A 12880-nucleotide genomic window follows, 5' to 3' on the forward strand; every position below is an offset into this window, starting at 1 on the left:
GCCTGGGGGCACCTGAGCGGCTCAGTGGGTTAAGCCTCTGCTTTCAGCTCAGGTCATGATCTCAGGGTCCTGGGATCGAGCCCCGCATTGGGCTCTCTGCTCAGCCGGGAGCCTGGTTCCCTGCTCTCTCTTTCTCTCTTTCTCTCTGCCTGCCTCTCTGCCTACTCGTGATCTCTATGTGTCAAATAAACAAAATCTTTAAAAAAAAAAAAAAAGAAGGCCGGGCCTGCATCTCTATCCTCCTTAGCCCTTTTGGTGGTGGCTACCCATCCCCTTATGATGCTCTGCTTTCCCTTCCAGTGCCTTCTTTTCGGACTAGGGTGTGAGGGTGGGATCCTTCTTCCCCACGTGTATCACACGTGGTCTTTGCAATACTGACCTTCACATCACTTTTCCAGACTGGCCATTATGGGGGCCTGGGTGGCTCAGACAGTTAAGCACCTGCCTTCGCCTGAAGTCATGATCCCAGGGTCAGGGGGTAAGTCTCAGGTTGGGCTCTTTGCTCAGAGGGAAGCCTGCTTCTTCCTCTGTCTGCTTGTACTCTCTCTCTCTGGCAAATAAACAAAATCTATTAAGAAAAAATTTTTTAAATGTAAATGTAGTTAAGGACTTCCTGCATTTGTTAAATCATCCAAGATATGTTAAATAAGCATAATAGCAGGCACCTCTGTCTAAACGTTTATTTTAATGGAAGTGGTTTTAGTATTTCACCATTGAGAACAGTATCTGCTGTTAGGTTTTAGTAGAAAGTCTTCATTATATTTCAACAGTTTTCCTCTTTTTCATTTTTACTTAGAATTTTTATTAGGAAAGAATATATTATTCTGGTTCTAAATATTAAATATGGGAGCTTTTCTTCTTTTCCTATAGTTTTGACTAGATTAAATGGCATGGAAATTATCATTATTGAAGAATAAATAAAACTTGGGTGCCTGGGTGGCTCAGTCCATTAAGCATCTGACTTTGACTCAGGTCATGATCTCAGGGTTCTGGGATCGAGCCCAGAGCCCCATTTTGGGCTCCATGCCTACTGAAGAGTCTGCTTTTCCTTCTTCTGCCCCTTCCCCACTCATCTCTCTCTTTCTCTCTCCCTGCCCCATGAATTAAAAAAAAAAAAAAAAAAGAATAGATAAAACTCAGCTCTGGTGTCCTTTGAATGCAATCTTTTCCAAAAGTAGCTCTATAGTCACCTTCTTATTCTAGTTTTTTTCAAAGGTAGATTGAGCTATTCAAGCTTTCTTCTTTCTCTTGATCCAGTTTTGGTCATTCACATTTTTTCCTGAAATGTATATATGTCCTCTAAATTTTCAAGTTAGTTGATGTGGAATTTTAGATTGCACCATTTTATAATTCTTTCCTTTTTTTTTTTTTTTGGAAGATTTTATTTGTCAGAGAGAGAGAAGTGTGCACTAGCAGGGGGACCAGCAGACAGAGGGAGAAGCAGGCTCCCCGCTAAGCAAGGAGCCCAATGCAGGCTCCATCCCAGGACCCTGGGATCATGACCTGAGCTGAAGGCAGACACTTAACCGACTGAGCCACCCATGCATCCCACCTTTTATTAATTCTTTAGTTTTTTCTTCCGTCGTGTTTTCTTTCTCAGAACTAATCTTGTCTATTTTTGCTCTTTTTTCTCTTTCTTTGTGCTTATAAGAAGTTTACTTTATTAGCCTTTCTATTTTTTATTTTTATTTATTTTTTTTAAGATTTTATTTATTTATTTGACAGACAGAGATCACAAGTAGGCAGAGAGGCAGACAGAGAGATAGAGAGGAAGAGAAGCAGGCCTCCTGCTGAGCAGAGAGCCCGATGCGGGGCTCGATTCCAGGATCCTGGGATCATGACCTGAGCCGAAAGCAGAGGCTTTAACCCACTGAGCCACCTGGCGCCCCCTTATTAACCCTTTCTCTTTTTTTGACAGAGAGAGATCACAAGTAGGCACAGAGGCAGGCAGAAAGAGAGAGGGGGAAGCAGGCTCCCTGCTAGGTAGAGAACCTGATTCAGGGCTCAATACCAGGACCCTGAGATCATGACCTGAGCTGGAGGCAGAGGCTTTAACCCACTGAGCCACCCAGGCGCCCCCCTTATTAACCCTTTTAAAGAACTTCTTTATATTCATGGTTTTTAGTATTTTTGTTTGTTCTCCATTTCATTCATGTCAGCTTTTGATATTTCCGGATTAATTTTGGTTTCTTGTTCTTTTTATAATTTATTGAAATAAGTACCCCCTTTATTTTCTCTCTCTCTCTCTCTCTCTCTCTCTCTCTGTTTTTAAGCCTGCTGTCTTTATAGCATTTTGAGGATGTATGATACAGGGTAATTGAGAGAGTATCCAGTATTCACTATTTTTTCATTCATTGTTTACATTTTGTAAATACTATAATTTTGTACTTTTTTGAAGCCAGTTTTACTGTATTGTAATTTGCAGTAAGTTTTGTCAATTTTAAGCATACAGTCCTATGAGTTTTGACAAATGTATTCAGTCATACAGCCTTCACCACAGTCAAGGTACAGAAGATTCCCATCTCCCTAAAAGTTCCTTCCTACCCCTTCACAGGCAGTCCTCACTCCACTTCCAGTTGGTAACTTAAATTCCCATTTTGGATACCAGCATTACCACTGCTTTCTGTTTATCTGTCTGGTATCCCTTTCCCACGTCTTTATTTTGAATCTTTCTTGATCACTTTGCTTTAAGTATATTTCTTCTAAGTAGTATTGACCAGAATTTGATTTCTAACAGAGTCTTAGAGTCTTTTAATGGAAGAATTCAGTCCACTCATATTTCCTGTACCAAGGGATAAATTTGATTTATTTCCATCTTACTTGTTTTTAAATGTGTAAACAGTGTTGGGAACTCTTCTTTACCTTTGCTGGACTGAGTGAGTGGCTGTTCATCCCATTTTCTCCTTGTTAATTTGGAGTTTGTTGTTCTATTCATAGTTACCATCCCTTGCCCTGTTCTCTTAAATAGATGCACATGATTGTTCTAGTTCATGAATACAGAACAACTATTTCCATCGTACTCTACTTACCTTCTACTTCCTCTCCACCTCAGTAAGATATGGTCTTTAGACTACTTTTACTACCTTTCTACCTCCTCCTCCTTCCCCCCTCGGATCCTAGAACACTCACCTTCCCCTTATCCTCACTACCTGATTCCAGAGTTTTATTGAGATAATTTAGTCCTCATTAGAATTTCCCTTACAACGTGTTCCTTCTGTTTCAAGGGTGTTTAGCATTTGAGTGATGTGTTATACATATGTAGAAATATAGCTATAAATACATAGCTCATGGCTCGTTGCATCCCACTGATTTCTCTCCTCCTCCCTTGACCTTCCCCCATCTTGAAGTCTGTTCTGATTCATTTGTTGTCTCATTAGAGCCTTTTCTTTAAAATATTTCTCACATGAGATACGGAATGATTTTTGTAAATCTTCAACTATCTTTCTTTCTCCCTTTGCTAGGTCCTGGTCGCAGGCCTTTTCTTTCATTACCTCACATTCCTTTTCGCTGTTGTTTAACTTCCAGGATTGCAAATAAGAAAAATGAACTTTCCTTCTGCCTGGAAATGTGTGTAACATTGTTCTCATCCTTAGAGTTCAGGAATTTTCTCCGGTATAGGGCTATATATTTCTTCAGCTCAGGGACATTCCCTGTTAAATTATTTAATTATGACGTCTCCTCTCCTGTTCCTCTTCTCCTAGAACTCATAGAATTTGCAGGCTAAATCTCCTGGGTCTGTTTCAGTCTCCCATCTTTCACCACATAATTTGCATCTCCATATTTTTGTTACATGTTTTGAGATATTTCATCTGTTTAATTTTCTGGACCTCTTTTTGGGGTTTTAGCAGTAACCATCCTCTCCTTTGCTTTATGTTTGGAAGTTTTTAGCTCTGATATCACATTTTCTAGTTCAGGGAAATCTTTTGTGTTTGACCTTCACAAATATCTCCCCCAGGCTCTCATTCAGTCAGAGATTCATTTGTTTCCTCCAGCAGGTCTCTCCGCCCTCTGGTTTGTCTGCATTCTCCTGGCCTCAAAGGCTGAGAAATTCATTCCACCGTTAGTTTTTTAGAGAGCTGGAGAGACTCAGCAAAGCCATTGATTTTTCCTGGGAAGCCAGCTGTTTCTGGGACTTGCTGCCTTCCTGAAGGTCCTTTATCTTGGTTCTGAGACTGTTCTCCAGAAACTTGTCTGCAGGAAATTCACTCTGCCAGGAATTCAGCAGAGCCCATTTAAAGTTCATTCTCTGTAGCTGGGAGTTGTCAGAGGGGTTGTGGAAGGGAGAGCTTCACCAGGGTTTGCACATACCTAGAATCCTCTTGCTCGAAGTATTCTTATTATTGACAGAATGATAATCACCAGAAGACTTAAACACAGAACCCATTAATAGCAAGTGCCTCCGTGAACTACAACCAGAAGTAGGAATGGGGTGGGGGGATGGCCTTTTACTCCCCACTGCCCCATTCTAGTATTTCTCAGCCTCAGCACTTTTAACTTTTGGGGACCGAAATTCTGTATGGTGAGTGGCTGACCTGTGTGTTGTGGGCTGGTCAGCAGCATCCCTGGTCTCTACCCCCTATAGATCAGTACCTCGGGGCACTCCCCAGCTGTGAAGACCAAACGTATCTCTGCACATTGCCAAATGTCTCCTGGGGGCCAAAGTCACTTCTGGTGGAGAACCATTGGTGTCTACCTTTCAGTTCTTTTTTTTTTTTTTAAACATGTATTCACACTATTCCTAAAATTAAACATTGAACCGAGGTCATGAGACAGAGGAGAAAATATCAAGCAGTTGAGAGGAAGCAGAAACCAGAAGTAGAGGATGAGGAAGCAAGTTAGCAAAGTAGGAAAAAACTGGGAATAAATAAAAGACACAGAAACTCTTTCAAAGTCATGGAACAGGAGGAGCGGAGTGGGAAGACCCGCATACTCCTGTCACCAAGGTCCCCAGCAAGGCTGTGATTTGAGATCTGAAATCCAGCAACAGTCTGCAGAGGCCCAGTCATACCATAGCTACTGTTCTGCAATTCCCATTCCATTCGGCTTCCTCCCTGCCACAAGTGTCCTAACAATAAACACCCCTTCACTTAACCAAGGCTAAGTGAGTGTATTCCTTACAAACAAAGCCCCATAGACTTGGTGCCCAGTGAAAAGACGGACTGTCACAGTTTCCTACCAGTACTATATTTACCTCTTAGTATCACACTTGAAGAGAGACTCTGCTCAAGCAAAACAGTGGGAATGATGAGTAGCTGCCAATATCTGTAAAAGGAATTCTAGAAAGCTTTTTCCGGGAGGGAGGAAAAAAAAAAAGACTTAGGCCATCCATCAGGGCTATCATGTACAGGAGAAGGGCAATTATATGATTGTAGCTCAGGAGGGAGAATTGATGACAAAAGTAACAGGCAGATTTTGTCCCCCCCACTCCCCACCAAAAAGTTCTCTCAAAAAGAAAGATTGGAAATAAGTGCTTGGTTAAGGTAGTGAGGTCCCTAGTCCTGGAAATGTTTAAGAAGTGGCTGGCAGGATGGCTCCTGCAGTGGATATAAGTTTGGGCCAGATCTGCCTCCTCCCAGCTGTAGAATTCTAGAAATTTAAAAGCCTGGCAAGAGGCACACACCAAGCAGAAAAATTTGAGGGTCAAATGGCATTATAGTTCATTTAAATAAGTCAGCAGAGGATGGGCTGGTGGAGGAGTTGAGCAATAAAGGAAGATCTCAGAGGTTCAGCATCTTCTGCTGGCTCTAGTGTGCTGATCTTTCCCTCATAGAATGACTTAAGCAAAAAAGAGAATGCATTAGCTTACATAACCAAAAAGTTCAGGAGGCAGATCTAGCTCTAGGCATGTCTGGATCCAAGGTTCCAAATGAAGTCATTACAACTTGGTCTCTTTCCATGTCCCAGCTCTGTTTCCCTCTTTACAGCCAAAACAAGCCAAAACAAGCTTGGAAGTTTAGACTCATCTTTACAGAGTACAGAGCAAAGCCAAAGATGGGGGGGTCTTGGCTGGATGGCTTCATAGGCCCCCCTCTCCACCTAAAAGTGATTCCTTTTTTTTTTTCTTTAAAGATTTTATTTATTCATTTGACAGAGAGAGACACAGAGAGGAAACACAAGCAGGGGAAGTGGGAGAGGGAGAAGGAGGCTTCCTGCCAAGCAGGGAGCCTGATGTGGGACTTGATCCCAGGACCCTGGAATCATGACCTGAGCGGAAGACAGACACTTAACAACTGAGCCACCCAGGTGCCCCAACCAGTCATTCCTTAAGAACCTTCTATCATTGAACATTTGACCATCCCAAAGGCCCTTCCTCTTTGGATCTTGGGCTTGTCCCCAGTCCTCCCAGCTGAGATGACAGGAAGAGGGGGAAAGCTGGGGCTCCAGACTCCAGAGGGCTCTCATGGCTTCTCCCAATGATCTTCCCCTGGGAATTTGCCAGGAACAGGGTACTCCTTTTTATTTATTTATTTATTTATTTATTTATTTATTTATTTCAGAGATCACAAGTAGGCAGAGAGGCAGGCAGAGAGAGGAGGAAGCAGGCTCCCCGCAGAGCAAAGAGCCCGATGTGGGGTTCGAGGACCCTGGGATCATGACTTGAACCCAAGGCAGAGGCTTTAACCCACTGAACCACCCAGGCGCCCTGGAACAGGGCATTCCTAGTGGCTGGATCTTACACCAGTCAGGGAAGGGAGACCACTAAGAAAAGCACCCCTGGAGCTACAGAAGGGGAGACAACTGCAAGGTGTTTGGGAAACGAGCTGACCAGCTTAAAGAGATGAGGTAAGGGGGTCCCCGAAGATGTCTGAGGTGGAGCTGGCTGCCCCAATTTTTTTTTTTTTTTCTTAGACGCAGGGATCAACTAGGACGTTGCCACACAGTCCTGGCCTTCAGTCCTGAGGGCCTCGGCCAGGGCACGAGCCTCGGAGACAGACGAGTAAGACAGAAAAATTAAAAGGTTGTAGCGAAGAGAGAAGGTAAAAGATCTGGGCTTCAGGGACCAGAAGGAAAATAACGTTCAAACTGCATCCAGCTCCAGATCTAGCGAGTCCCTACGTCCCGCGAACCGCGAAACGCTGTTCTGGGAACCACAGGGTCCCGGCTCCGCGAAGGGTAGGGCTAAACTCGTGGGGCGGGTAAGATTACGGGAGGAAGGGTGGGGAACTGTCGGGACTACATTTCCCAGCATGCTGTGGGCGGGGCAGTTTTACGCATGCGCAGAGGCCGTGGCAAGGCTGCGATGTGCCTGACGGGGGCGTTCCGGGTTTGGTCCCGAGATGGGCAGAGTGGATGTAAGGCGGAGTGTTAAGTCCTGCGATGGTGGTGGTTGAGGCTTCGGTTGCAGTTTTCCGCTGGTCCCAGTGGGTTGGCGGGACCCCAAGCCCCTTCTCTTACAGAGCCCGTCTTTCACGTCCCCCAGTCCGCGGAACTGAGCGGTCTGCAGACTAGCAATCCTCAGAACCCCACATCCCGCTGCCAGTGGTTCCCCGCATCCGGTGCCGGCCCCCAAAGCCACCTTCCCTCCCACACAGCCTCAGCAGCCTGTTCCTGCCGCGACCGGCGCCTCTGCTGGGGGAGGCCCAAGTTGAGGTCCACGGAGGCGGATCTGGCATTTGGGTTATTCTCTCTCTGTGTGTAGAGGGTCTGCCTTATTGGGACCACCAGGTAAGGCTCAGGAGCACGGTTCCCTACTCTGGTTTTCTCTGGGACTGTGAGTGGGAAGGAGAGATGTTTGGAAGTAGAAGCCTGGCTTCCACTATCTTCTGGCCCTGAAACCTCAGAAAGGTCTATTAAGCCAGACTTACCTCTACAGAAGCCGTAGGGTGAAGTGGTGGAGACTTGAGGTTGTGGCTGGTGGCAGCACAGTCGTAGAGGCCACGGGGAGAGTGGGTCAGGAGCTGGGGAGCTTGCAACACCAGGTGATGGGAGTGGGGTGGCTCTGAGTGCAAATTCTAACGATGATCTAGCAGCAAGTATAGCTTGAGCTGGGCTCCAGCCTCCACCCCAGCACTCACCCTGGCTGTGTTGATGCCACTGACGCTCTTGGTCCATCTTCCCCAGCAAGGCGCCCCCAGAAGTGCTCTGTACAGAGAGCAAAGCTCACAACCCTACCATGTAGCGCCTGTTGCAGGTCTGAAGCCTCCAGATAAAAATCTAAACACTTTCTGAGAAGTTTTATTTGAAAACTTGGGGACATAACAGAGGCAGCAGGATGTGGGCTGGTATTCTCCAACCAGGTTTCTCAGATAAGAAGCCAGGCTTGGGTTCCTCAGGTCGCTAGGTTCCAGGATCCCTCCAGACTATGGGGTCCCAAGGAGAATACCCACCCTTCTCTCAGACGGTTACCCCCTCCACCACTGCCCACTTCCGGTATCTGAGCGGACACCGAACTATAGACTTTAAGGGAGCCGGAACAGAGAGGATCTGGTTAAAATCCACAAGGACGGGAAGTGAGTAACTTGGGAGCTTGGGGCCTTAGGGGAATAGATAGTTTCCTCCATCCCCAAGAAACCAGGGACCTACTCGTTCCCCTGAAGTGTCTCCCTCACTTAGAGGGGAAGTTTGGGAAACATTACCTCCTGTGACCGGACATTGACTACCTGTCTTTGGGGGGTGGTTGGGAAACAGTCATGTTGGGGCAGGGTAGCAGTAACCCCTGCAGCAGAGGAGGCTGGGGTGATGATCGTCCCACTCTGCCAGCTCCTCCGTCTCAGCTGGGTGCAGGCTGGCTGTTGGCATAGGCCTGGTCTGGGAAGGAAGCCCGTGCCCTGCGGGTCTGGGCACACACTGAGGCGTACAGCTCCGGCTCGGGGCCTGAGGCCTGGGGCTTTGGCTCAGAATCCAGCACCACCTCTGAGTACTTGATGGGGGTTCCGGGGCTGGGGAGATGGCCCTGAGAAGGCCGCAACTGCAGGCTGGTATAGCACATCACTTTTTCTGTAGCCTGGAGATGCAAGGCTGTTAGAAGTTCACTGGACCCTTGGAAAAGCCCTCACTTCCTTCCCTCCCCCCTTCCTCAGCCACAACTGACTCACCGTGACGGGGTCTCTAGGAGCTGGATCTTGCTGGTCTGGCCCCGGTTCTTGAGACAGCCGACCTGGGATAGGGAACACTAGTAATCTGGTCACTTCTTGTTCTTCCTCTGCCATCCCTCATCCCACCCACCCAGGACATGCGTGGCCTTGGTGCCCCTCCCCTTTGCCAGTTCCCTACCAGTCTGAAGATAAGGTAGGTTCCCATATAGGGGGACCTCTTCCACAGATCCTCCAGAGCTGCAAGACAGAGATGAGGGGATGAGGGGACATCTGGGTAAGGGGGAACTCTCAGTCACCTATCTCTGTTGTCCCTACTCACCGTCCCTGTCCCGGATGGCTTCTGTTCCGGCCACTAGTCCATCGGAACAAGTGTGCAGCCAGTGAGATGAGAAGCAGCAGCGTCGCAGCCCCTAAGAGGGCCCACAATCCCCAGGCCTGAGTCACAGTGGGGATTCCTGTGGACGCCAGGGTATGGGGGCTGTTACTGCCCAGCCCAGCCCTCCAGGTCCCAGCAGGTGGGACAAGGGGCCATGTGACCCCTCCCCCTGCCCCTGCCCCGCCCAGCTCACCGGGCACTAGCAGTTCTGTGACTTCTGTGCAGTTGGCACCTCTGTTCATGACTGCTGACCTGGGAGCTGAGTCTGCAAGCCCTGCGCTGAGGGGTCAGCCTGGCTTATGGCCTGATTGCTGCTGCAGGCCCTTTTACTCTCAGCCCTCCCCAGGCCTGGCCCCCACAGTTCATCCCCAATACTGCTGGTGGCAGAGTCACTGGTTTCCGGGGAGGAAGGGGGAGGGGAGGGATGAGCGAAAGAACAAAGACACCGCCCTGTGCCTGCACCTGCGCCACCCAGCATCTTCCAAGCTTCCGCCCCCACCCCTCGCGGCCCTATACCTTCTTTGGCCGGAGAAGAGAAGCAGACCTGCAATTTCTGTGCCACTGTGCAGGTGAGCCCATGAAGACTCCCAGGAGACAACGTAGCATGGGGCAGGACCAACAAGACAAGGAAGCCAGGCCTTAGGACAGAGATTCCTCTCTGCCGCAGGGTGTCTGCCTTTTCTCTCCCACTCTGAGACCCGTGAGAGAGAATATATTCCTCACTGAGCATACTATCAAGCGGAATGAGACGGGGAGGCCTCCTAGTACCTAAAATTCCATCACACCCTAAGGCTGAGTGTAGGAGATAAGATGACCATTGTCATTCTTATTATTACTGGTATAATAGTTTAGGGCATAGAGGAAACTTATATTCTCCCCCTCCCGACCCACTTTATCCAAACTATCCCAAGAACTGTCAGTCTCAAAAGTTAGTTGAGTCAAAGAAACCTCTACCTCAGTACATCCTGGAAACTGAGCCATGTCTTTGCGCTTGTTCCCTTCAGGAAGTGGAGCACCTGCATTGCTCAATACAGCCCAACCACATGGGCTGCTATCGATGCGGAAGAAGGATTTCAAGTTCATTAGACCAGAGGTCAGTGATATGTCTGGCAATAGTGGGCCCAAATTCCCTAAAAGCAACCATCAGTCAAGGGCCACTTATCGTTGACTATGCCAGCTGGCTTAGGGTCAAGGTTTGGACTACACGGCTCTGCGACCAGGCTGCCTCTAGATCAGTTAGACTACGGTAACTCCTGTGACTGCGGGTCTCTCCTCCTGGCCCTGCCCCCTCCATTTCTGGAAGAATAAGAAGATACACTCCTAGTTCATTCATTTATTTAGCACACATATACCTCATTCATTTGTCACCTGTGCCGATTGCTTGCTTATGTGCCAAGCTTTGGAGATAAAGATGTGAGTGGGAAATGGTTTCTTTCCTCAAAGGGCTCTTGATCTAATTAGGAAGATGACCCAATGTGTCCCAGACAATTAAAAGGCAACATGAAACATGGGAACTCTCCAGCTGCCTGAGGTCCTGGAGGTGAAAGGAAGGGATGGGGGGTTGGGGGGTGATATGTGGTAACTGATAGGGAGACAGGCAGAAAGCTTTGGAATCTCTGACTTGCCTCTTACCTGATGAACTTACTTAACCTTCTTGAACCTTTGTTTCTTCATTCTTTGTTTTTTTTTTATTTTTTTATTTTTAATATTTATCTATTTGAGAGGGAGAGAGAGAGTATGAGCAAGGGAAGGGGCAGAGGGAGAGGGAGAAGCAGACTTCCATCCAGCTCCAGCATGGAGCCTGAACCGGGACTCATTCTTACTCATTCTTTTTTTTTTTTAAGATTTTATTCATTTGACAGACAGAGATCACAAGTAGGCCTAGAGGCAGGCAGGGGGGGTGGGGAAGCAGGCTCCCCGCTGAGCGGAGAACCCAATGCGGGGCTCGATTCGAGGACCCTGGAATCATGACCCGAGCTGAAGGCAGAGACTTTAACCCACTGAGCCACCCAGGCGCCCCAGGACTCATTCTTTAAAAGAGTTTAATTAGGGGCTCCTGGGTGGCTCAGTTAAATGTCTGCCTTCAGCTCAACTCATGATCTGTGGGTCCTGGAATCCAGCTCCAGTCGGGCTCCTTGCTGAGCAGGGAGTCTGCTTCTCTTTGCCCTCCCCACTGCTTGTGCTGTCTCTCGCTCTCAAATAAAATATTTTTTAAAAAGAGCTTAATTATATTTACCTGTTTGGTTGTATTTCATTCAACAAGGATTCATTGAGTGCCTGCTAGCGCCCGGTGCTGTGCTAAGCTGTAGGAATAAAATTGTAAAGAAAAGAAATATGGCCTCTGCTCTCCTGCAATTTGCAGTCTAGTGGTATTTTCTTTTTATAATTAATTTTAATGGATTAATTGATTTTAATTAACTGATTTTAAAGAACCCAAATGGATTTTTTCCACCTTTATTGAGATATAACTAACATATGATGGTGGCTGAAAGAAAGTACAATAGCTGCATTAATGAATAAATTCGCAGTTAAAGATTCTGAATGAAGGAAACACACCTGAGATCTGAAGGGTGTTTAGACGTTAACTGTAAGAAAGGAAATAGCAGTGGAAGATGCCGGAGAGTTCTAATTTCAAGGGCCTGGTCGTAGCAGCTGCTCAAATTAAAATCACTAGTAGGTAGGCACAGTTTTGTTTTGTTTTTTGTTTTTTTTTTCTTTTTCTTTTTCTTTTTTCTTCACAAGTAGGCAGAGAGGCCGGTAGAGAAGGGGAGGCGAGGGGAGAGCCCAATGCGGGGTTTGATTCTACGACCCTGGGATCAGGACCTGAGCCGAAGGCAGAGGCTTTAACCCACTGAACCACCCAGGCGTGCCCAGTACGCATAGTTCTAAGGACTTTCCTTGGATTATCCCACTTAATCATCATAACTCCGTAAAGTACAGATAGTGTATTATCATTATCTCCATTCCTCAGAGTGGAGACTGAGGCACAGAGCGAAATTAAGTAACTTGCCCAAAGTCATTTAGCTTTCGAGTAGCGGAGGCAGGTTCTAGGCCAATCAGTCCGTAGTCTACTGCGTGCCGTGCTACACAATGAATGGTGGCTATTAGAAACATTTGCGGATCGAAGAGGGTGGGGGTAGAGAAGGCCACTGTAGGAAGAGGGAACTGCAAAAAAAAGAAACTCCAACCGATGTGATACATACAGCGCGTTAGGTCATAGGAGAAAATGACTCAGGGGTGAATTAGTCCACTTGCGGGTTCCATCCTTGAGCTGCTAACAGAACCCGGAACAGAGACCCTCCGCAGGGGAGGGTCTATTAGTCCCACTTCTAAAAGTCAGCCGCGCTGAGAATGAGCCCCGTGTGGTTGGTGCGCACAGGCGCGCGCACTGCCTGCGTAACTAGAAATGCTGACGGACGACTGCCCCGCAGCACGCCGCTCAGCTCCCCGCAGAACACGGGATCGCTTC

At 47.3% G+C, this 12880-nt stretch overlaps 1 protein-coding gene across 3 annotated transcripts; it reads right to left on the reverse strand.

Moving 5' to 3' along the window:
- Window positions 1–8155: 8155 nt before the first annotated feature.
- Window positions 8156–10501, reverse strand: LOC111146218 (signaling threshold regulating transmembrane adaptor 1). 3 transcript variants are annotated; one of them, XM_022501668.1, is made up of 5 exons: window positions 9605–10501; window positions 9355–9490; window positions 9214–9272; window positions 9036–9097; window positions 8156–8944 (listed from the first exon to the last, which is right to left on the reverse strand). In XM_022501668.1, the coding sequence occupies exons 1-5, from the start codon at window positions 9651–9653 to the stop codon at window positions 8711–8713; spliced, it is 540 nt and encodes a 179-aa protein (XP_022357376.1). In that variant the 5' UTR covers window positions 9654–10501; the 3' UTR covers window positions 8156–8710. The 3 variants fall into 3 exon arrangements, with proteins under 3 accessions (XP_022357376.1, XP_022357375.1, XP_022357374.1); XM_022501667.1 differs by having other exon boundaries at window positions 9036–9112; XM_022501666.1 differs by having other exon boundaries at window positions 9036–9112; window positions 9355–10501.
- Between the last annotated feature and the right edge of the window lie 2379 nt (window positions 10502–12880).

Source organism: Enhydra lutris, unplaced genomic scaffold (genome assembly GCF_002288905.1).
Source record: "Enhydra lutris kenyoni isolate GAN:26980312 unplaced genomic scaffold, ASM228890v2 scaffoldscaffold13, whole genome shotgun sequence".
NCBI classification, from domain to species: domain Eukaryota; kingdom Metazoa; phylum Chordata; class Mammalia; order Carnivora; family Mustelidae; genus Enhydra; species Enhydra lutris.